The 23,589-nt window shown below is 42.4% G+C and overlaps 1 protein-coding gene across 1 annotated transcript in view; it reads left to right on the plus strand.

Moving 5' to 3' along the window:
• SLC18A2 (solute carrier family 18 member A2) overlaps nt 1–19,900 on the plus strand; it is a 37,554-nt gene extending 17,654 nt beyond the window's left edge. The window contains exons 11-16 of the mRNA XM_017871271.1: nt 8,993–9,071; nt 9,244–9,295; nt 9,918–9,981; nt 12,173–12,292; nt 12,434–12,567; nt 19,232–19,900. Coding sequence (XP_017726760.1) covers nt 8,993–9,071; nt 9,244–9,295; nt 9,918–9,981; nt 12,173–12,292; nt 12,434–12,567; nt 19,232–19,336 — 554 coding nt within the window. The 3' untranslated portion in view covers nt 19,337–19,900. The remainder of the gene's footprint in view (nt 1–8,992; nt 9,072–9,243; nt 9,296–9,917; nt 9,982–12,172; nt 12,293–12,433; nt 12,568–19,231) is intronic.
• The last annotated feature ends 3,689 nt before the right edge of the window (nt 19,901–23,589 follow it).

Genomic DNA, 23,589 nt, shown 5'->3' on the forward strand with positions numbered 1-23,589 from the left:
CTTGTTTTTCCTTCATGCAATTTTGTGGCTGTGTTTCCATGTCAGAACACGTAGATTTACTTTTTAAAATTAATTAAATTTTATTTTTTTATCAAAGTTACACATGTACGTAATTGTAAGTCAAAGATAAGAGAATTATAAGGAAAAACAGCTGTCTTTTTCCCATGCCTCTTGCTCCCCAAAAGCCCTTCAGATTCCATCACCTTCAACTCTTTTAGATCTTTCTTCTGCTGATGCCCTTATGTCTCTTAATAATATGTGTACACCCCCGACTTTTTTTTTGTTTTTGAGACAGAGTCTCACTCTGTCACCCAGGCTGGAGTGCAGTGGTACTATCTCCACTCACTGCAACCTCCGCCTCCCGGGTTCAAGTGATTCTCCTGCCTCAGCCTCCCGAGTAGCTGGGATTACAGGCACCCGCCACCACACCTGGCTAATTACACCCCCTTTTAAAAATTTTTTCAATTTCTGACATTGTCCACCAGCTTCCTAATACAGTAGATGGGGATTATTTAATGCTATTGCAGCACCACATGTAAATATCAAACAACCAGCTCACACATTTTCCCACCTTCTGTCCTCCCCGAATAATTGCATTACAGCTTCTTGTTAGACTGGCATTCAGCACTGACATTAGTGTGACTGGGTAATTATTGCTCACAGCTGACTGAGCTATTTAGGGGACTGTGATTAATTTCCTTTCTTTTTGCAAATTTATTTTTCCTGGAGTTAGTTGTTGCCTTCTCCTTTCATTTTCTAATGTTTTATGTAGTGTTTATGAATATATCCACCAAAGTTTCTGGCGGCAAAGGTGAAAAGTTCTCCAAATGCAGTCAAGTGTTGGCAAACCTGACCTTTCTGCGTATTGGCTCGTTTGTGGATGTCTGTCCTAGGTCTTCGGTCTAGACTTTCCTTTCCCATCACCCCAGCATCTTCTGTGCCTCTCTTCTGTTTCCCGTATTCCTTGCCCTTGACTGACTTCATTATTGTAGAGCACAGCCTCCCACAGCTTCCTGAGAGAGTGTGCGTGGCAGGTGAAGGTCTCTGAGACCCTGCATAGTTGCAGATATTTTACCCTCATCCTACACTTGGTTGACTTTGTCTGCGTGTATAATTCTTAGTTGGAAATCATTTTCCTTGGGAGTTTTCAGGCCACTGTTCTGTTGTCTTCTAGCGTCCAGGGTTGCTGTGGGGGAGGCCAGTGTTGCCCTCATTCCTGAGCCTTTGTAGGATCCTGAGGGACCTTTACTTCTTCTCTAGGTTATAAAAGTCCACGTTGATGATTCGCAGTGGGGTCTGTTTTCCTTCACTGGGCTGAATACTTGCTTAATCAGCCCTTTCACTTGGGGAACCCCATGTTATAATTCCAGGGAGACTTTTTGTATTATTAATGAATCCCCCTATTTTCTCTCCTCTTTTACTCCAGTTGGCTGAATGTTAGACTCCCTACTTTTATTCTTGTAATTTCTTGTCTTTCCCCCTTTCCCTTGAGTTATTCATCTTCATCTTTTAAACTGCCTATTGAGTTTTTAAAATTGGTGCTATCATATCTTAAATTTAAAGAGCCTTTTGTGTATACCCTGAGTGTTTGGGGGTTTTTTGGTGAGGTGGTTGTTATTGCAATAACACCCTCACACCATTTTCCTGTTTCAGCCTCTTTGGTTGCCCCGGTTGCCATGCTGCCTGGGGTCCCTGAACCATTCTGGTTAATTTCTCTAGAGAAACTGTCTCCTGCCAGGGTGAAGGCTGGAGTGCTGGGGGTCCCACTGCTCTTAACACAACCTCTCCTCCTGCTTTTGTGTTGACAGCCCCTTCTCTCAGCCCCACCTTCACAGTACCTGAAGCTTCAATTCCTTTCTGGCTGTGAGGCACAAAGGCTTATGCCTTTTTCTGGCCTCACCATGTGCAGATGGAAGATCCCAGCATTCTCTGTGGTGTCCTCTGCTCGCTTCTTCCTCATACTGTCCCTTTTCCTCTCCCATACTGTTTGTCCTCAGGAAGGTATGGGGGTGGGAGGAGGGTGGGCTGTGTGTCTAGAATTTTCTTCTGTTTCTTTGCTAGCATTTAAATGGACTTTGAGGTGGGAGTGGAGAAAAACCTATAGATTCAATCTGCCGTGTTTAACTGGAAACCCTTTATTCTTTTTAATGGTTGCATATTGTTTTATTGTTAAAATAAAACAATGTATAACTATTGAAATCCTGAGTCAGTACCTATTATTGGGCATTTGAGCTCATTCTGTTGCCAGAAAAGGGGTCTCAATCCAGACCCCAAGTTAAAGTTTTTGGAAATCACTCAGGAAGGAATTCAAGGCATGTCACAGAACACAGTAGAAGAGACAAGTTTATTAGAAACAACTCTGTTATTAGAAACAAATCAGGGCGTCTTCAGAAAGCACATCTGGACTTTCTGCTGTTGTAGGAGAGTGTCCTTGTACGTATCTTTAGGCTGTTTCCTTAACCTCTAAACATCTCATGACTATGGGTCATAACTGGCAAGGAATGTGCTTTGCTAGTTGTAAGATGGAGCTGAGCTTAAAATGGCGTAACTTCTGCTTCCCTAACAGTTCCAGTGTTTGCCATTAGAAACCATATGGCAGGCTGGGTGTGGTGGCTTATGCCTGTCCCAAAGCGCTGGGATTATAGGCGTGAGCCCCCGCACTTGGCCCTCACTTTAATTTATTTTTACAAATTCTTTTTTTTTTTTCTGAGACAGAGTCTTACTTTGTCGCCCAGGCTGGAGTGCAGTAGTGCGATCTCGGTTCACTGCAACCTCTGCCTCCTGGGTTCAAGCGATTCTCGTGGCCTCAGCTTCCCCAGTAGCTAGAACTATAGGTGCGTGCCACCACACCTGGCTGAGTTTTGTATTTTTAGTAGATATGGGGTTTTGCCATGTTGGCCAGGGTAGTCTCAAACTCCTGACCTCAGGTGATCCACCTGCCTTGGCCTCCCAAATTGTTGGGTATACAGGTGTGAGCCACCACACCCAGCCACAAATTCTTTATGAGTGAAATTGAGCGTGTTTTCATATGTGTATTAGCCATGTGTATTTCTTTTACTATGAATTTCTTATGAATATACTCTGCCCATTTTTCTATGGAGTTATTTGTCCTTACTGATTTTATGTGTTCTTTATGTATTAAGATAATAATCTATTACCACATGTTTTATAGATATTGCCCTCATATTGTTCTATGTCTTTTGACTTTATGGATTTTTCTTGAATGGATTTTTTTTTTTTAGCCACTCAAATATTTAAAATGCCACTAGTCAGGTTTAGCAGGCTTCCCTTTAATGTCATTGTCATATCAAGTCAAGCTCAGAAAGGCCTTTCCCATGCCAAGCTTATTTTTTAAATTGCCCATGTTTTCCCTTAGTACATTTCTGATTTGTTTTTCACATTAAAATCTTGAACCTATATGGAATTTATTTTGTCCCAAGGCATGTGTAGGAACCTAGTAGTTTTGTTCCCTGTATGGCCAGCCAGTTGTCCTAGGGCCATTTCTGAAGTAGTGGATCTGATTCTTCCCATTCTCATCATTTTCTCAAGGACCACAAGTTCTTGGCTCTCTTTCTGGATTTCCTCTTTCACCCCATTGATTCACTTGCCTTTCCTGTTTAGTTACTGTAGCTTTAGAATGTGGTTGCATATCTGGAAGGCTAGTCCTCCCCACACAGCTTTTCTTTAAGAATTTATCGACGGTCCTTCCTAGAGATTTATGTGCTTTTTATAGTTCTTTCAAGGTACGTGTGGATAGCTTCAGATGGAGACTCTCAGTTCTGAATCAAGTAGACATTTTCAGTGTCCCCAACCTTTCTTCGGGTGACCTTATTCTCTCACAGGCATCCAGCCCTGGGGAAGGGCAATGTCTTGCCAGAAGCTGCCCCCTGGCTTAGACTTTCCCTGTTCTGCCTGCCTCTCTGCAGTTGACCTGGCCTGAGTACCAGTGTCTTTGGGTTCTGCATTGAGTTGCTATGCTCTTTCATCGAACAATACCTAAAAAGTTCCCAATGGCCGGGGGAGAGGGGGTCAAGATGGAGAGATACAGCTAATGGGGTGTGAGGTTTCTTTGTGGGATGGTGACAATGTTCTGTAATCAGATGGTGATGATGGTTGCACAACTCTGTGAATACACTAAACATCACTGAACCGTGCACTGTCAAAAATTGAATTTTTCTTTTTTTTTTTTTTTGAGATGGAGTCTCAGTCTGTTGCCCAGGCTGGAGTACAGTGGCACGATCTCAGCTCACTGCAACCACTGCTGCCCGGATTCAAGCAATTCTCCTGCCTCAGCCTCCTGAGTAGCTGGGATTACAGGTGCCTGCCACTGCACCCAGCTAATTTTGTGTTTTTAGTAGAGGCGGGGTTTCACCATCTTGGCCAGGCTGGTCTTGAACTCCTGACTTCATGATCCACCCGCCTTGGCCTCCCAAAGTGTTGGGATTATAGGCGTGAGCCACTGCATCTGGCCTAAAGGGTGCATTTTTAAACCACGTGAATTGTGTCGTAAAACAAAACCCAAACCAAGCCTGACATCAGAAGAGGTATTCAGTGAAGAAGGAAGGATTCTTGGAACTAAACAAGAATGTTTCTTAGGCAGAAAATTTAGCTCTGAACTCCCCAGCAGCTAAGATAAAAGAGGAAGCCCAAAGACCTTCAGAGCTCCTAAAGAAGGCCTGCCGCTCGGCAGGAGGGGTGGACTTGGATCTGACACCAAGTCAACAAATAGCAGATGAGAAGACACCCTCCCGCCTTGTTGCTTATACCCACTGCTGACGCTGGAGAGACCGTTTCCCAGCTTTTCTTCCCTCTGGTCCTTGAGGTGATATGGGTCTCTTGGTGTTTTCAGGAGGTGCCCACTGTCCAGGTGGGGTGTGCACTGCTGAGTTGAGCTGCTGTGTTGACTTTGCATGCACTCTTGAGCTGAGAAGCTCTTATTTGTTTATTTATTTTTAGAGATAGGGTCTCGTCCTGTGGCCCAGGCTGGAGTGCACTGGTGTAATCATGGCTCACTGTAGCCTCAACCTCCTAGGCTCAAGCTGTCCTCCTGCCTCAGCCTCCCAGAGTGTGGGGATTACAGGCGTGAACTGGGTCTCTCAGTCACCTAGCTGAATTCTCATCCTCTTTGAATGTGTCCTGGCCATGTGCAGGACACTTAAGATGTTTTGTGCTCATCCTCTTCAGACAAAGCCTGAGGCTTTCTTTATAAAATCTTTAAAGTCAGCCAGAAGCTGTGGGCCATCAGGGGCAGATAGCAGAGTGCAGGCTGCCTGGATCTCATCAGATTGCTGTGTGGGGCTTATCACCGGTGCCAGACGTTCACTCAACCAGCTTGCTGCACATTTCCACCACGGAGGTTCCTCCTTTCATTGGCCCCAGAGATAGACATGTCTGTCTTCAAGAGAATCGGGTTTCTCTACCTGCCTCCTGTGTCAGCACCAGCAGCAGGGAAATACCCCACCTTCCCTAGGTCTCTGTAGCTTTCATCTCATGGCTCCCTGAGCCTGGAGATGGGGTACTGTAAGCGACGCAGTGCAGAGGACCCAGTGCTGAGGGCAGGGAGCTGCCCCTGCAGCCCAGCCTCTGGTGTTCAGGAATCTTCTGTGAGCCCGCTCCAGTCCAGGGTGAAAGGGAGGCTGTTCTGCCTTTATGCTTCCCCTCACTGTTTCTGGAGAAAAACTATGATATTTGAAGTCAGAGCAAACAATCTTATTAGCTGCATGGGTGACGCAGGATTGCTCTTGCTGAAGGCATTGTTTTTGGCCACATTTTTTAGGGGCGGTAAAGATGGCAGCCCACCCATCTTCCACGTGGCTCCCTTGCCAGCCTGCCCCCCCAGTTCCTCATCTGCCACTTGAGGGGAAGCCCTGGGCTTGAGTGGGTGGAGAAAGAATAATTTCCTGGTGTTTTCTCTATACCTGAGTTCTAGGTCAGATGGCCTCTCCGGACACCTTGAGACTTAGAGACTGACAGTTCGGGGTGAGGCCTACAAGTCCCCAGAGGGAAGCTGAGGCCCTGGGCACAGGCCTCAGACAAGGATGGAGCCACGCTCTTGTCTTCTGGTTCTTCCAGCCCCTTTGTCTTTAGTGAGCTGTGGGGATGCGAAGTGGGATAGAGGGTAGGAAACAGGCCTGTACCAGAAGACAAGAGGCAATGCCAGCCTTCTGTGGCTCTGGGATGTGAGGACTCAGGATCCTCCTAAGCCTGCCATAGCACAGGGAAGACCATTGCCCCTATTCTGGTTCTAGGCCGAGCCCTTGACCTTCATTCAGGGAGGGATCATCTGGAGCTTGGAGGAAACCCAGGGACTCATTTCCACCTTCGCTTCCGGGGCTGGACGGCCAGCTCAGCTCCCCGCAGGCTTCGTGACGACCAGAGCCTCTCCCTCACTGACTGGCCAAGGCCGTGGCTGAAGCCAGGTTGTACCAAAATCACAAGGGGTGATAGAAGCTCTCCCTTCGGTGAACCTTCTGGTGTGAGCAGAGATACGTGAAGAGCATCGCCCCGCAGAAGGGAGGGTTCCTGCCATGGCCCAGGGCACTGTTGCAGGCCAGTCACAGCCAACACTTTTCTCACTGAGTCGGGAGAAGCCCTAGAAAGAATTCTTGCTCAGGCTGGGTGCGTGGATCATGCCTGTAATCCTAGCACTTTGGGAGGCTGAGGCAGGTGGATCACTTGAGCCCAAGAAACGGAGGTCGCAGTGAACCCAGATGGTGCCATTGCACTCCAGCCCAGGCAACAGCCGCTGACATTCAGCCTCCATTGAGACTCCATCTTAAAAAACAAACAGGATCTTCCAACACTGGAACTGCAGTCCCTCAGGGGAGTGAATGGCCACAGAGAGAGGCGTCTGCCTTCTAGATGGAGTCTGGGCCCTCTGGGTCGCCACAGATCTCTCTTCCCTCCATTTTTCATTTTCTTTCTCTGACACTGAGGCTGAATGTCAGTGGCTCTTTATCATGGTATCTGCACTGTTATTTTTGCTTGCAATTTGCTTGTTTTATTCATTTATACCTACCTGGCCCTCAGGGATTCTTATCATGAGACAAAGGTTGTCATGATATCTTACTATCCGGACCAACAGTCTCTAGAGCTGGTAGGAAGTACTACAACACAGCTTTTGAGGCCGGGTTTAAATACCATCTGCTCTGCGGAGCTTGGCCAGACGCAGTTCCAGGTCCCCAGAGCACGGCACCTGTGTTTTTGTTATGTGCCTCACTTGGCCAGGTCACAGTTTAAACGTCATCTGCTTCTTTCCTTCAAAACACTTGCGTCAGGACGAGAATCACGTTGTCACTGTCTTTGCTGCAGGCCAGTGCTGTGCTGGGCACATGGCTGTCAGTAAATGTTTGCTCAATCAGATTACACTGAACAATTATTTGACTACCATATATTGCTAAACATGACAGAAATAATTCCCTGGAAAATGAAATGAGATTGCTCTTTATTAGTGTTTCCCAGAACCCCCATGTCTAGAATGATCTGGTTTTGGATTTAGCTCATGGAGCCATTTATTTGGAAGTCCCTGCTGTGTTGGAAGACTCAGCCTGTTTCTGGGTTTGGTGGTAGACAGTTGTGCGTTATCCTAAAGAGACAAGATCACACTTGCCCGTGAGTGTGTGGCCAGCTGCTGGGATGAGAAGGACCTCCAGGCCCCATGCATTGTGAGTGTAGCAGGCACTCCGTCATCTGATATCTACCTGCATGTCTCACTTATGCAGTCCTCTGACTGAGAACAAAGTAAGTTTTACTATGTGTGAGCAAGGCTTAGAATCAAGTCTAGTATATCTGATTTCAAGGAAAAAATGCTAAAATCACTAGGAGTTTGAAAAGCAGTCCCTCATAAAGAGATTGTCCTGTGGTTCTAATAATGGATGAGGATCAGACAGAGATGATGTGGACAATTCTCCTGGTAGCCAAGCTGGGTCTGATATGGCTAGACCTTTCTGTTCAATGCGGAGGACATGTTCAAGGCCACTGCTGCCACCACCAGCAGGAAATCACCCTGGGCACATCAGAACCTGGGGGATGCAGGTGCCCTCTATGGGGAGAGCATTAAAACTTGGATAGGAGGCCAGGCGTGGAGGCTCATGCCTGTAATCCCAGCACTTTGGGAGGCTGAGGCCGGTGGATCACCTGAGGTCAGGAGTTTGAGACCAGCCTGGCCAACATGTTGAAACTCAGTCTCTGCTAAAAATACAAAAATTACCCAGGCATGGTGGCGCGTACCTGTCATCCCAGCTACTCGGGAGGCTGAGGCAGGAGAATCACTTGAACCCGGGAGGCAGAGGTTGCCAAGATCATGCCACTACACCCCAGCCTGGGCGACAGAGCGAGACTCTGTCTCAATAAAAAAAAAAAAAGAAAGTCTGACTTAACCACAAAAAATGACCAAGTAGACATTTATGTTTCTGACATAGAAAAATGTTTGTAAAGCTAAGTGAAACAAGCAGGATAGAGTATAATCCCCTTTTTTTTTTGAAAATCAAAACATACATAAATATGTTTGTATATGTAAATAAACTTACAGGGGAAAATGACTGTGGTGATTAGCTGAGTAATGGATGGGGTTTGGGGTAATTTTAACTTTTTTCTTTTTGCTTATTTCATGGCTCCCTAATTCTTTCAATAACTGCGTCTGTCTTCTGTCGGATGAAATCACACATAAGGTTGCAGGTGTCGAGCTCCCAGGCAGGAGCTGTTCATATCGGCCCACGTGTGAAGCCCACCACCAGCCAGAGATGGAGGCAAGATGAAGGAGTTGATAGAGAAAGGACTTTCATTTCTGGAGTCTCTCAGCAGCTTTGTGTGGAGGATAAGCCACGTGGGTCGAGACCGGATCCGGCAGGCGCCGGATATTAGCTGCTGGGGTGTGGGCCCCGGAGCTTCATTTCATCTGCTCTAATCAACGTTGTGGTGTCTACAGTTATTAGTTTTTCTAACATATGACTGATATCAGCACTGATAAGCTCTCCTTTTCATAAATTTACAGGCGTTGCTTTCTTGCCAGCTAGTATCTCTTATCTCATTGGAACCAATATTTTTGGGATACTTGCACACAAAATGGGGAGGTAAGATGATATGAAAACAACACTCATTCTGTTATAATAATGTAGTTCTTTCCAAAAATTCTAAGTTGTTTCTGCCTTCGCTGTTACAAGTAATTGTTTTGATTTCCACTGAAAATTTGGACTGGAAAAAAATCAAATGATCATTTCTTGATGGTGCTTTTTCTTTTGATAGGTGGCTTTGCGCTCTTCTAGGAATGATAATTGTGGGAGTCAGCATTTTGTGTGTGAGTAAAAGATGGCATTCGACAAGTGGGAACGATCCGTGAATCACCAAGAAACATTTTACATTTGAGTTTGTTGATATTTTATTACAGCTTTCATTGTATTCTAATTTTTTATCATCTTAAAAATGTTTGGACAAGACTTTCCAAGGAGTGTATTTTCATTTTATGTCAGAAATTATTTAAAATGTTTTATTTCACACTTTATGTTTAACTTTCCCCTGCATCATCTTCAGCTTGACAGTGTCTTAAACACTTCAGGACAACCAACCTGAAACAATAGCAAAAAAGATGTTTTTCTAGAATAAAATCTCTTCCACCAATAGCCAATATCCGTCCCTCATGAGGCCTACTTGTTCTTGTCAAAACTTGAGGGTGGAGTAGGCTGATCATTCACATATACCGGTGACAAGTTTTTCATGGTGGCCATAAAACTTGTCTCAAGTTTTGACTTTCAAAGATTTGGAGGGTCTGGTTCTTCACAAACTCCACCCCTTTTCCTCCTCTTTTCTTCAGAAGGGAACAGGCGTACCATGCCCAGAGAAAAAACAAGTTCAGGACTTTCTGAGATGATTTAGAGTTGGAACTCTTGTTATTTTAGCTTAACATTTATTTTCTCTTACAGATTCCATTTGCGAAAAACATTTATGGACTCATAGCTCCGAACTTTGGAGTTGGTTTTGCAATTGGTAAGTCACACGAACCTTGTGCCTACATTTAAAACCGCTTTTCCACTGGGAAGGGTTCTTCTTCCTCTGGTAGACTGTAGTTCCTCAACCTAAATTTCTAGAATCTTGGAAGGAGGCTGCAGGCAGCTTAGCTAAATTACAGCCTGTCGATTCTCTGTGTAAAGACATCTGCTTCTATGCAGTAGTCATTTATTTCCTGAAAACCAGTATTTTTTAAAAGCTGATATTTACAGAAGGAAACTGATGCTCCACTGCTGGGGCTGGGCAAATAAGTGAATCTTTCGCACAGAGCTCCTCCCTGTGAGCAGGACTTCTCATGAGGCTGGGGGCAAAGGCTTCACATATATATTTTGAAGAGGTTTTAGTACAGACAAAGCAGACTAATGTGTTGATGACCACCTGTGCTGCAGGAATTTCCATAGGCAAGGAGATGGGCTTTTGAATGTTAAGAACGATAATATGTTAGGAAAAACCTTGTCACTATTTTGAGTGAATGGTATACTTTTATCTCTTATTTATAATATACCAATTGATCATGATAAAAGTAAGTGCTCAGTCCACCCCTGTAGAAGCAGGAACGTAACCTTTGAGTGGTACAGTGGCACAGCACAGCTTTCACCAAGGACAGATGGTAGAAGGCTGCTGAGGCTGGGGTAGAACCCAGTATGGTACTCCAGGTCCTTCTCAGGTGACTGTTTGCCTGTCCTCTGCCTTGCCTCCCCTTGTCCTCCACTGTCTGGATGGCCCATCTTTTTGGGGAGGGTGCCCAGTCCTCTGGCAGCTCCCCTTGCCATTCTGCAGGCCTGGCAGAATGGGCCCCTGGCCTGCGTCTTTTGGTGCTTTCCTGCTTTGCTGTTTTCTGGTTCACTTGTCCCTCGCCACTAAGCACACCTGCGTGCCTGACCCACCTCTGGCTCCCGGTCACACCTGGGCCACACGCTTAGACTATGGGTGTTTCTAAGGTGGAGAATAATAGGGGGGACCAGAACGCCCCAGAAGTCCAAGGAGTCTGAGAGATCATCTGGCACTGATCAGAAGTTATGTGTGTATGTGTGTTTATGTGGGGGTGTATGTGTGTGTGTATATATGTGTGTCTGTGTCTGTGTTGTATGAGTGTGTATGTGTGTGTTGTGTGTGTATGAGTGTGTAAACTGAAAGAAGTTAGCTAAAACACACACATACATACACACACATACACATTCATACACACACACAACACACACACACACACTCACTGACCACAGTCGTACACATACACATACACCACATAAACATACACACATAACACAAATATACATGCACACATATGCATACAATCACACCACAGATACCATACACCCACCACATAACACATGACACGCACATGCACCGACACACATACAACACAACACACAGACACAAAACAATACATACACACACACACACACATACATAACAGATACATATATACAAATAAACGGCATACACATAGACCATGCAAACATACATACCACACATACATATAACATATACATAAATACACACACACACACACACACATATATACAGACATATACCCCAGCCACAACCACGACCAGCATTAGAATCTCATCTCTTGAATAGTGGGGAGCAGGTAGCGTAAAGAGGGTGTGTGTTCAGAGTTCCTGGCTCAGACTCCCCGGGCTCAGTGAGTGTGGTCAAACCTCGCTTGTCTGAATATTGGTTTCCTCATCTGTAAAATGGGGATGCTCATGATTGGCTGCTGTGAGCCAGTGTCTGTGAACACACTGGCAGGGACTCAGAGGTTGGTGCCCTCCCCTCCACATGTGTCAGTGGCAGGTAGATGAGGAAAATGTCTTTCATTGAAATGGTGCTTGCTGCTTCCTAATATGTACAAGTGCTGGGGATATGGGTGAACAAAACCAACAGAAGAGTTGGGCATTTAGCAAAGAATTGAAGAATGAATGACAATTGAGATGACGCTGTGAGAGAACATCTGTATGCGAGGCGAACCTGACCTCCTCTGGGGGGTCAGAAAAGGCTTCCTTCATTCTTTCTACTCAAAGATTAGTATCACCCCAAGACTTGCAGGTGGCGATGACAGAAGGGGAAGAGCTGGCAGGGTCGTGAGTTTAAGGCACAGTCCCTGATATGTAGCCCATTTTGAGTTTATATCTGTTTGCTATACACTGTGTTCCCTGACTGTCCTCAGGAATGGTGGATTCGTCAATGATGCCCATCATGGGCTACCTCGTCGACCTGCGGCACGTGTCCGTCTATGGGAGCGTGTATGCCATTGCAGATGTGGCATTTTGTATGGGGTATGCTATAGGTAAGGACATTGACTTTTCATAACAACCTTTTCCCTCAATACACAACGGATAATGTCTACTAAAATTATTTAAATCTTTGCATCTTTTCAGTCTACAAGACATTTGGAAAGAACTTTATCTAATTCTCTGTTTCCCGAAAGGTCCTTCTGCTGGTGGTGCTATTGCAAAGGCAATTGGATTTCCATGGCTCATGACAATTATTGGGATAATTGATATTCTTTTTGCCCCTCTCTGCTTTTTTCTTCGAAGTCCACCTGCCAAAGAAGAAAAAATGGTAAGAAAAATTTAGGATGCAGTGAGCATTTCTTGGTAATTTTACCATGGCCTTCCTGATAGCTTCCTCGTGGTTTCATTCTAAAGCCTCCAAACAAAATGGTGAGAATTCCTTTTAGTTTGTACCACATAGAGCAGTTACTTCTTTTATTTTTTTATTACTGTGAGAGTTATTTCTTTCAAGCTTATGTTTATAAACTGGGAGAATGAAATTATTTTTGTACATAGATGAGCATCAGTGTTGCTCTTTTGTTGACCAAGCATAAACCTAGAATCATTCAATTTGATTTTCTATGGTTCTTGAACATCTTGGACACAATCTTTCTGCCTCCTGTACTCATGCCCAGGGTTAGCCATTTGTGGTGCTATTGCTTTTCTCATAACACTTACAGCATTCAGTAATAGTTGCTGTCTTGTCTTTACTGTATGTAGGATTTTGGAGATGATTTTATGGTTTTTATGGAAAAATCATTGTGTGTGCACTTTGGAGTATATGTGAACACATAGAACCATTTAATTTATAACTTTATGACCAAAATTACAACCATAGGCAAGATGTAGAGTATAAAGCATCCCTCTTTTGAAAAAGTTCAAATTAATTGATTCAAAATTTGAATTTTGAAATGCATGAGTCATTTTAACCTTTCTAAGGTATTTACCTTACCCAGCAAGTAGAAGCTCAGTGTTTCTGATCATCTTTCTTATCTGGCGTTGCCAGTTTTTAAAAGAGCAAATGCTGATAGGTACTTGTCTAGAGGAAAGGAGAGTGTCTTGGATTAAGGATGAATGAGGTGAACAAGAGGACATGCATTTTTGTGTTTGTGAATAGATGTGAGGTTTGTTTGTAATGTTCTCCCGGAAGTGCATCAGAAGGTCTTTCTGACAGTGGAACTGAATGCATCTTAATGCTTTGGCATTTCCTGAACTGCCCTTTGATGGTTTTCCCCAAAAGGAGATTTAAAGACAAACCTTAAAATAAGGTTATGTGCAGCCTGTGTTTATCTTGGGTGTTTTTTTACATTCATTAATTCATTCCACATATTTTAAAATATATCAAGCACTGGGCACTGGCCTTGTGCCCTTTATTTTAAATAGGATTTAACTAGACACTTTTGAGTAATGCATGGCCCATCTGACTCATGGAAAAGGTATGGAAGGTGCTGTGGAAATAACTCAGAAGCTATCCCCTTGTCCTTCCTTCCACTTGCTTAGATGCTTCCCCAGCTCTGAAAACCACATCACTTTCTCAGACCTGTCTTAGAAGACACCTGCTTTCCAGCTTGGGTGTGTAAATTCCAGATGCATCTTTGCTTGGCTGACCCTAGCACAATACCTTGCTCAAATGGAGTCAGAAAATTCTCAGCACAACTGCAAACTGCCATTCTGTTGCCACGATAACAGTTTAAGGCTGAATGGAGGTTACTCTCAATGTTTTTGACCAAAAAAAAGTAGATATGTGTGTATACGTGTGTGTGCGCGCGTGTATAAAATCACTTACAAATCCTCCTGTAGCCCAGGAGACTGAAGACTCTTGGGAGATAGTTAGGGCTAGCATGGACCTGGGAGCCAGACTGGCCCCACTATGTAGAGGCTTATGAGTCTCGGTTTCCTCCTCTGTTGCATGGAGAAATGATAACGTCTACCTTATAGGATTGTGAGGATTAAATGGAAGAATCCCAACAAAGTGATTGGCCCTGTGGCTCAAAGAGTGTGTTCCTATTTCCAATATCACCCAACTCTTTCCTGCTTATCTAACTCTCTGGCTTCCCTGTCAGTCCAGCAATACCTGAATTTTCTCCCTTTTTCCTCCTCTGTGATGTGAGAGTTTCCTTTTGCTATACAGACCCCAAAACAGATGAATGGGCTCCTCTTGCCAAGACGGCCAACACCAATGGCTGTTGTGATGTCCGTTTGCGAACGGCAGCCTGATGGCTTATCTGTGGCCTTGGGAAATGAATGAGGTCAGAGGACGAGCAGGGAAGGTGCTTGCCCAGCCAACCACCACTGTGTTCTGCAGAAGGACTAGCAGAAGGCGGGCCTCAATATCCCTCCTCTTTCCCAATTTAAACGAATACTTTAGTTCATTTTTTAAAAAAATGCTGAAGGAAGTGGAAGAGACGGTCCTGAAAGGCAAGACGGTAAGAATTATAGGTTTCCAGAAAGCCACTTTCACTGCAAGATGTTACAATCCTTAATAAGCACCTAGCAAGATAAATCATTAAAAACTTGAGAAGGCGTGCATCTTGCTGCCCATCAACGATGCCCATAATTGAAGGCATCACGTCGGATGCCATTCGACTGGCCTAATGGTGACATTTGAGAGTGGTGACTAGCAGCTGCTGCCTACTCATTGTGTAAGCAGAGCAGGAAGCCAGTGGTGGCGGCCGACAGCACCTAATGATAAGGTGGCATGCAGGCAGGACAGCAGTGTGTGAGGGAGGAGGAAGAATCAATGACCATGCAGTTGAGAAACCTCAGAGCAGACAAGTGCTGGCATTCAGGATGAGCAGTTGCCAAATGCTGGGGGATGTGAGGGCCAGAAGGCATATGACCCTTAGCAAATCATTCTTCCATTAGACAGCATCCTTATACCAAGGTGTTTGGACTTAAGCTGTTTTATATTGTAAGATATAATGCTGTTTTAATGGATCACCAGGGATAGAATCATGAACTAGTTTATGAGCATGTGAGTTTGTCTTCCATTTGGTTTACTGGATTTCCATTTTTTATAATCAGCATTATCAGTATAGGTGGAGAAAAAAACCTGTTACTCAAGTCCCTCTGCATACAGGAAATATCAGCATTACCATTTGAGGAAAATTGTGTTATAAGACAGTTACATGGTAGCGCTTCACTCTCAAAGTTCCCAGTTGAGAAGAGCTGTGTTGTGGATTTGTTTTTCCAGGTTGAAGAATTATTTTTAAAGACAAGGCATGCTTCTTAATTTTACTCTTGAAGTTTCTAATTGTTGCCAAGACAAGAAATTAGGTGGTTTGAGGATTGCAGCTTTCTTTTCCTGGATGGCTCTGATAGTTGTTCCATAAAGCCCTTCCAGCAACAGCTCTGTTTTCTGGATGCCATGGGTGGGGCAAGGATGGGGTGGCCGGAGGCTGCTGAGATAGACCGCATTCTGCATATTATAAGTTGTTTGTAGAATTTGCCCCTTTGCAGGCATTTAAATAGTGGGTGCAAAACCATCATTGCTTTTCTAGTTATGTTAAAGAGAATAAAACTTGCCTACTCAGAAGGCCCGGTACCTATCAAAATCTCGAAGACTGGCACTCTTATCTTTTAATGCTTTTATGGGTTCACTACCCCAGCTTTGTATTTGTATTACTTTTACTTTTCATTTGGTCCACCATGTTTATTTGTTTGTTTTTACCACTTAGGAGATCCTAACTCATGAAACAGGCATTTGGAGGGGCTGGGGCTCACCTCTCAGTAAGTGGGCTTTGCTCTGAATTCAAATGCCAATCCCCTCCTATTGATTTTCTCTTCGGCTGCGAGTCGAACACACCTTCCTCACCACAGCAGTGTGTGGAGAGCAGGTTTAATTTACCTCCCTGCATTGTGTCCACCCTGCTTGTTCCCCGGGCACCTGACTGACCTGCTTGATGCTGTTCATGCCTTTCTTCATGGCACTTTGGAAACATTACATGCCACCTGGCTTATTTAATTGTGTATACCTTTTTTTTTTTTTTTAAAGTACAATTATTGCACAATAAATCTTTCAAGAGAGGTTTGGAAGCCAGCGAGCTAGGTTTTAAAGGCTACAGAACATTTAAAGGAAGAAAACTTTACCTGAAACAGGCTGTTAATAAATATGTTTTGGGTGAATTGACAAACGCTGGTCAGTTAAGTCTGCATGATGCCAAATAATCAGTCTGACTGAACTGCTTTTCCTGCAGTGCAGTTTTTTTGTTGCGTTCATATCATGTGCCCAGTCCTAGGTTCCGGGGTCCTTAAAATGACATATTCATACATTCAAGTCTAATGTGGATGAGCCAAGAGATGGAAGGCAATTAGGAATAAGGTAGTGATGACCGTTCTTTATAAGGTGACCTGCCTGCCTGAGGGCCATGCAAGGATCGAGGCCCCATGCCCTGCATTCCAGTTGGGTGTCCCAACTGGTATCTCACGGTGCTTCCTCAGCAGACGTCTGTGGTGGCCAGGGTGGCTTACTTAGTGTCCTGCTTGGTAAATAACTCATGTTTTACTCATTGCCACCTCCCTTGCTGTCCAAATCTTTTCCATCTTTCAAAGTTTACCTCAACTCCCGCCTCTACAGGGTAGCTTTCCCTGGGCACTGAACCAGAAGTGAGCACTCCACCCGGGACCCTGGAGTCCCTGTTCTTGTCCGTGCAGGGAGGTAACAAAGATGCTGGGATAGGACCTTAAGGGCATGCAACACCTAATAGGTGTCCCGTCAGCTGTTGTCAGCCAGATGACAGTGCTATAGTCTTAGATAATGCCATGTAACTAGGGCAGTGTTTCTCAAAGTTTGTTGACACCATTGTCACGTGAGGACCATTGTCAAATTTCATGTTTTAACCTGCTCCATCTCTCCACCCCTACATTTCCTTGAGAATCATTAATCTTGGGGAGATGAGACATCTATTGTTAGGGGGGTTAAACCTTTGTGTTACGTGGGGAGAACGGTCCTGGTGTACCAAGTCTAGTGCCGCCATTATTTTAAAAATTGAGCTCTTTATTGAATACAAGTATCAATTCACTTGGCAAGCAGCATAAAAAGAAACAGTTAAGTTAGAAGCTGACAGGTTGAGCTGGCAGCCTAACTTAGAGGGTCAAGGAAGTCCTTATCTTCACATGTTACACAGATCACTGGAGAATGTCTTGGGAAATGATAAATGGGTTAAGCACTGAGTGGAGTCTTATCTGGGGACAAGAGCTGGGAGTAATAGCTAACAGACAAGATGGGTTGCAGTAGGCCAACATCAGATACATTTTTATCTATTTAGATTTGCCAACTGCAAAAGAAAATATTGGGGAGTAGTTCACATGGAGAAAACTTGCACATGATGCCCCCTTGCCGTCCTCTGTGTTCGTCTACCTACCATGGAGTGCTGCAAGCGGCTCCTGTCTGCCCCATCCTAGCTGTACACCGCTCAGTCAAATTCTTTAACTGCTCCGTGCCTGTTTTCTCACCTCCCACAGAGGGTTATTGTGATGTATTTTCTCTAAAATGCTTAGCATGCTCTTGGCATGATAAATGCCAGCTGTGTTATCAAATATAAGCAAATACTTATTTGACAATCTGGTTTGAAAGCAGAGCAGCACATTTTGTCAGTTTTAAATTTTCAGTAACAATAAAGGAGGGCATGAGCGTTTCATGCTCATCAGAAGAGGATTTTGAAAAAATCATATATTTAAGCTAGAGGACAGCTAGGATTGGGGAGGAAATCACATGTGTGAAAAAATAGTAGCTCTAGCATGTTTTGCCTGAGAAAAAATCTAACGGGCCATGATAATATGGTCTTAAAAGATTGGGGGCCAGGCATGGTCACTTGCACCTGTAATCCTACCACTTTGGGAAGTTGAGGCAGGAAGATCACTTGAGCCCAGGAGTTTGAGCAACCTGGGCAATATAGTGAGATCTCATCCCTACCAAAAAAAAAAAAAAAAAAAAAAATTGAAAATTAGCCAGGCTTGGTGGCATATGCGTGTAGTCACAGCTACTCAGGAGTCTGAGGTGGAAAGATGGCTTGAGCCCGGGAAGCAGCAGTGAGCTGAGATTGCACCAGTGCAATATGGCATGAGTGAGACTCTGTCTCAAAACAACAACAAAAGATTGTAAGGGCAGCCTGTGAAGATACCAGAACTGGCCGGGTGCAGTGGCTCATGTCTGTAGTCCCAGCACTTTGGGAGGCTGAGGAGGGGGGATCACCTGAAGTCAGGAGTTTAAGACCAGCCTGGCCAACATGGTGAAACCCTGTCTCTACTAGAAATACAAAAAAAGTAGCTAGGTGTGATGGTGCACACCTGTAGTATCAGCTACTTGGGAGGTTGAGGTGGGAGGATTGCTTGAACCCAGGAGGTAGAGGTTGCAGTGAGCCAAGATCAGAATACCACGATCCAGCCTGGCTGATGAAGGAAGACTTCGTTTCAAACAAACAAACAAACAAACAAAAAAAGAAAAAGATATCAGAACCAGATTCATGAATGCAAACAATGGAAACGGGTTGTAGTCCAGACTTAGGTACATTTCTCACATGTGAGGGCTTCTTTCATTAAGGAGAGAGCACATCTTTTCAAGGTGTGTTGCCACAATGATGTCTGTAAACAGAAGTTGGACTGGGTGACCTCCAGGATCCCCATGCCCCAATTCCAAGATTCTAAGTATAACAAACCTAACCTGCCTATCCCTTGCTTCATAGAGTATAAGTTCCCACAGTGGACTTATGGCCCGACAGGTATAATGAAAATACTGCAGCGACCACTTCTGCTGTCTCCAATTGCCTGGAATTTTTAGAGTGTAGAACTACAGGTCTTTTAGGTCAGGTGTCTGGCGATTGCTCCAAATGCCTGGTTAATAGCAAATAATACTACATAGCTTTCAAACTAATAGTCCTTAAAAACAGTAGGTTAAAACCATCTTACCTTTATGAAACAAGAAGTTAATATACTTGCACTTTGCTCTCTTTTAGGCTATTCTCATGGATCACAACTGCCCTATTAAAACAAAAATGTACACTCAGAATAATATCCAGTCCTATCCAATAGGTGATGATGAAGAATCTGAAAGTGACTGAGACCCTCAAAAATCGTCCAAGTGTTTAATTGTATAAAACAGTGTTTCCAGTGACACGACTCATCCAGAACTGTCTTAGTCATACCATCCATCCCTGGTGAAAGAGTTAAACCAAAGGTTATTATTTCTTTTCCATGGTTATGGTCGATTGCCAACAGCCTTATAAAGAAAAAGAAGCTTTTCTAGGGGTTTGTATAAATAGTGTTGAAACTTTATTTTATGTATTTGATTTTATTAAATATCATACAATATATTTTGATGAAATAGGTACTGTGTAAATCTATAAATATTTGAATCCAAACCAAATATAATTTTTTAACTTACATTAGCAAACATTTGGGCAAAATCATATTGGTAATGAGTGTTTAAAATTAAAGCACACATTATCTCAGACTCTTCCAACAAAGAGAAACTAGAATGAAGTCTGAAAAACAGAATCAAGTAAGACAGCAAGTTATATAGTGACACCGAATGAGTGTTATTTAACTTGTAGTTACTACCAATATATTTATGAGTTAAAGAGCTAGTTCTCTCAAGTGTAGAGGACAAGAACTTGTGTCAGTTATCTTTTNTAAATATCATACAATATATTTTGATGAAATAGGTACTGTGTAAATCTATAAATATTTGAATCCAAACCAAATATAATTTTTTAACTTACATTAGCAAACATTTGGGCAAAAATCATATTGGTAATGAGTGTTTAAAATTAAAGCATACATTATCTCAGACTCTTCCAACAAAGAGAAACTAGAATGAAGTCTGAAAACAGAATCAAGTAAGACAGCAAGTTATATAGTGACACCGAATGAGTGTTATTTAACTTGTAGTTACTACCAATATATTTATGAGTTAAAGAGCTAGTTCTCTCAAGTGTAGAGGACAAGAACTTGTGTCAGTTATCTTTTGAATCCATAAATCTTAGCTGGCGTTAGTTTCCTATGTAATCACCTACCTAGAAGAGAGTTGTAAATTGTATGTTAACATGTTATCTGGTTGGCAGCAAACACTAAAGCCAATAAGGGAAAAATAGTAAATGTTTTGAAAGCAGAGAAAAGCAACCAAACATATTGTTATGAACTAAAAGCTTTCCCTTTAAGATGCATACTTGATTGTCTTACTGGATGAAAGAAAACTGAGGGTACATGTACCTTTCACTGTCAAGGTTGTTTAAACATGATAAGGTTAATCGCCATCTACTTCAAGTTTTAGAAAAGAAACAAGAGGCTAAAACAGCTGCTCTGACTTTAATATCTGACTATATCTTTGATCTGTTTGCAGATCATCCAAGTGTTTTCTAGGAATATGTTTATTTTAGGTTGTCTGAAACTATGATTTTTTAGACTCCTGAAAGTTGTTCACATCAATGTGAAGACAACTTTTAAATGAAAATGAGGAATGAAATTATGTCTTGAATCATATATTAAGAAGTAAAAATAATAGTGATCAGGCAGAAAAGAAAATGGAACATCTAAAATGTATGTGCTAACTATATCATCCAGTGTTCAGTGTCGTGTATTTTTCTAAGCATGACAACATTGATGTGCCTTTTCAGTGTAACAGCAAATACTGTTAGTGAACATTGTCAATTTATGTCGTTTTGTTAAGAGATACGACTGGAGTGTGCAGTGTGGAATGTCTCTAATAATAGTTATTAATCCTGCAGTTCTATAATCACAAACAAAAATTACTTAGTTTTGTTAAGCTAAGATTGTGTTTGTGTTAACTTGGACATCAAGGAGCAAAGAACTTTAGAACAAAGACTCCTCAATCTTGGTGACCTTCTTATTCTCTAGGAAAGTAACACTTCCTTTGTTTCATGAAGCTTTTCTGTGGGGCTTCGATTATTTCAAGTCTGGTTTCCAAGTGCAGTGCGTTTGAAGCAAACAAACTTCCAAGTCACTTATTTGGCATTGGTCAACTTGGCCAAGTCTGCTACTTTGGAAGATGGCTCTGGAGGAAATTCTCATATGGCTAAAAAGGCAGGCTAGTTACTTACTTCTACAGCGGTAGAGCCTTAAAAAAGAACTGCTACAAATTGGTTCTCTTTGAGGGTTTCTGGCTCTCCCTGCCCCCAATACCGTATACTTTATTGCAATTTTATTTTTGCCTTTATGGCTCTGTGTCTTTCTGCAAGAAGGCCTGGCAAAGGTATGCCTGCTGTTGGTCCCTCAAGATAAGATAAAATATAAATAAAACCTTCGGAACTGCTTTGGGAGCAAAAGATAGGTTGTACCTGGGGAAAAAATTATAAGTCATAGAATAGAATATGACTAATATTCTTGGTTAGCAAGACTGAAAAGAGGCTTTTTTAAAAAAAATGTAAGTACCAGAATAACATACAGTTCTCTGAACATTTATTTTTTGAACAGAGGTGGTTTTGATGTTCGTACCCGGCAATACAGATACAAAAACCTGAATGAGGTAGCAATGAATATTCAGCTGTTTGACTGCTAAGTGCATCTGTCCATATTTTAGCAAGTTTACTTAATAAATCTTCTGAATCATGTTTTGTGCCTGTTTGTATTCCTTCATAAACCAAATGTTGTTGGAATAAAATACATAAGGTATCATTTTGACTGTGGATATTTAATTAAAAACTATTCTTCTGTGCTTGTAGGAATCAGGTAAAAGCCACTCCGGGTTAGCTTGACCATACTTTCTTGGCTTCCTATAATTTATTTTAAATTGAGATATGTAACTAGCCACATTCAATGTGGAAAAAATCCAGTAAGTTATCCTTGCATCTATAAACACTGCTGTCCTGTTGGTTGTCAACAAATAACCATACCTGATGAAAATAGCTGTAATATCCACCCATTTGACATAAACCCAGGGGAGTTCCGTAAAACCCTTGAAATCTGATACATTTTGAATGGTGTGCCAATGGGTATCTTCCTGTGGTGAAAGTCCACATCTTTAATCAGATCTTAAAAGGGGATCTATGGCCCAAAAGGAATTAGGGGAACCTCTCCCCTTTTTTTTTGGTAAGAAAAGCTGTTATGTCAATTTAGAAGAAGTATTTTAAAAGTAGATATTTAAAATTTATTCACTTTTAGGGAACTTAAGATTTTATTATTTACCTTATTAGTAAGAGCCAAATATTTCCAAATTGCTTTTAAAAAATTCAGCTATATATTTAGAACTTGATAGTACCCCTCAAAAATTTTAGGTTGTGTTTTCTCCTCCCAGCATCACAAAACAGCCACTTATTTCAAGTACTTCTGATATTGAATGTAAGGCTTGATATGAAGAAATACAGCCTATTATGATTGCTAATGATGCTAAAATGTTGCTCAGTTTGTCTAAACCAAACCATTCATTCAGCTAACACTAACGTAGAAAATTAAAGTCTAATTACTAATACATAGCCAAAGAAAACCCATAAACTTGATAATCCATAAGGAAACAATAGTAAAAAAATGTTTTGGGGCAGTCTGCAAAACAGCAATTTTGTTTAGGAAAAGTGGACTTTGTTATGCTTTTCTGCATGGCCAAATTATACCAGAAGATAATTCCATAGAGATGTAGCAATCACCTTTTTTGAAGATGTCATTAAATGAAGATATTCTTGTTTTCTGTGGTAGTCTTTATTATTTTTTAGCTATTGATACATAGCATGGCAGCAAGATTACATCAGTAATGTAATATAATACAGCTTTTTCATTGAAGCTTTATACCTTACTATACTCTAGGCTATTTGGAGTGTTCCCCCGCTTGCACTAAAGTACAACTATGATGTCTCTACTGCCTCTCCCAGTGAAATATAAAAATATTGCACTACATTACAGATATAGTTTACAAATGTCATTAGCAGCATTACTGAGCTTTCTATAATTGTGGTCTACATAGTTAAATACTTTCAAAACATGAGTAGATTCTTATAAAACCAAAGTTCTGCATTATTTCAACAGCTCTTTCAAATGCATCAGTTTCAGCAACATTCTTGGGTATCATGAAAACTTCCATGGTTTAATCAGTAAACACCAGCCACTTACAAGTAGTCCACCTTCCAGGTTATCAATGGTAAGTTATTTTTTATAAAATCAGTTGTGGTTACACACTGAGCAGACTGCTTCAAGTGTAACTTATAGAACAATACTTTAGCTTTCAGGGAATCTGGTGTGTAAATTCTTCTATAGCACTGTTCTTTTAAAATAAGATCATGTGGCCGGGCGCAGTGGCTCACGCCTGTAATCCCAGCACTTTGGGAGGCCGAGGTGGGTGGATTACGAGGTCAGGAGACTCAGACCA

This window comes from Rhinopithecus bieti, unplaced genomic scaffold, assembly GCF_001698545.2.
Source record: "Rhinopithecus bieti isolate Rb0 unplaced genomic scaffold, ASM169854v2 scaffold_5982, whole genome shotgun sequence".
Lineage (NCBI taxonomy): Eukaryota > Metazoa > Chordata > Mammalia > Primates > Cercopithecidae > Rhinopithecus > Rhinopithecus bieti.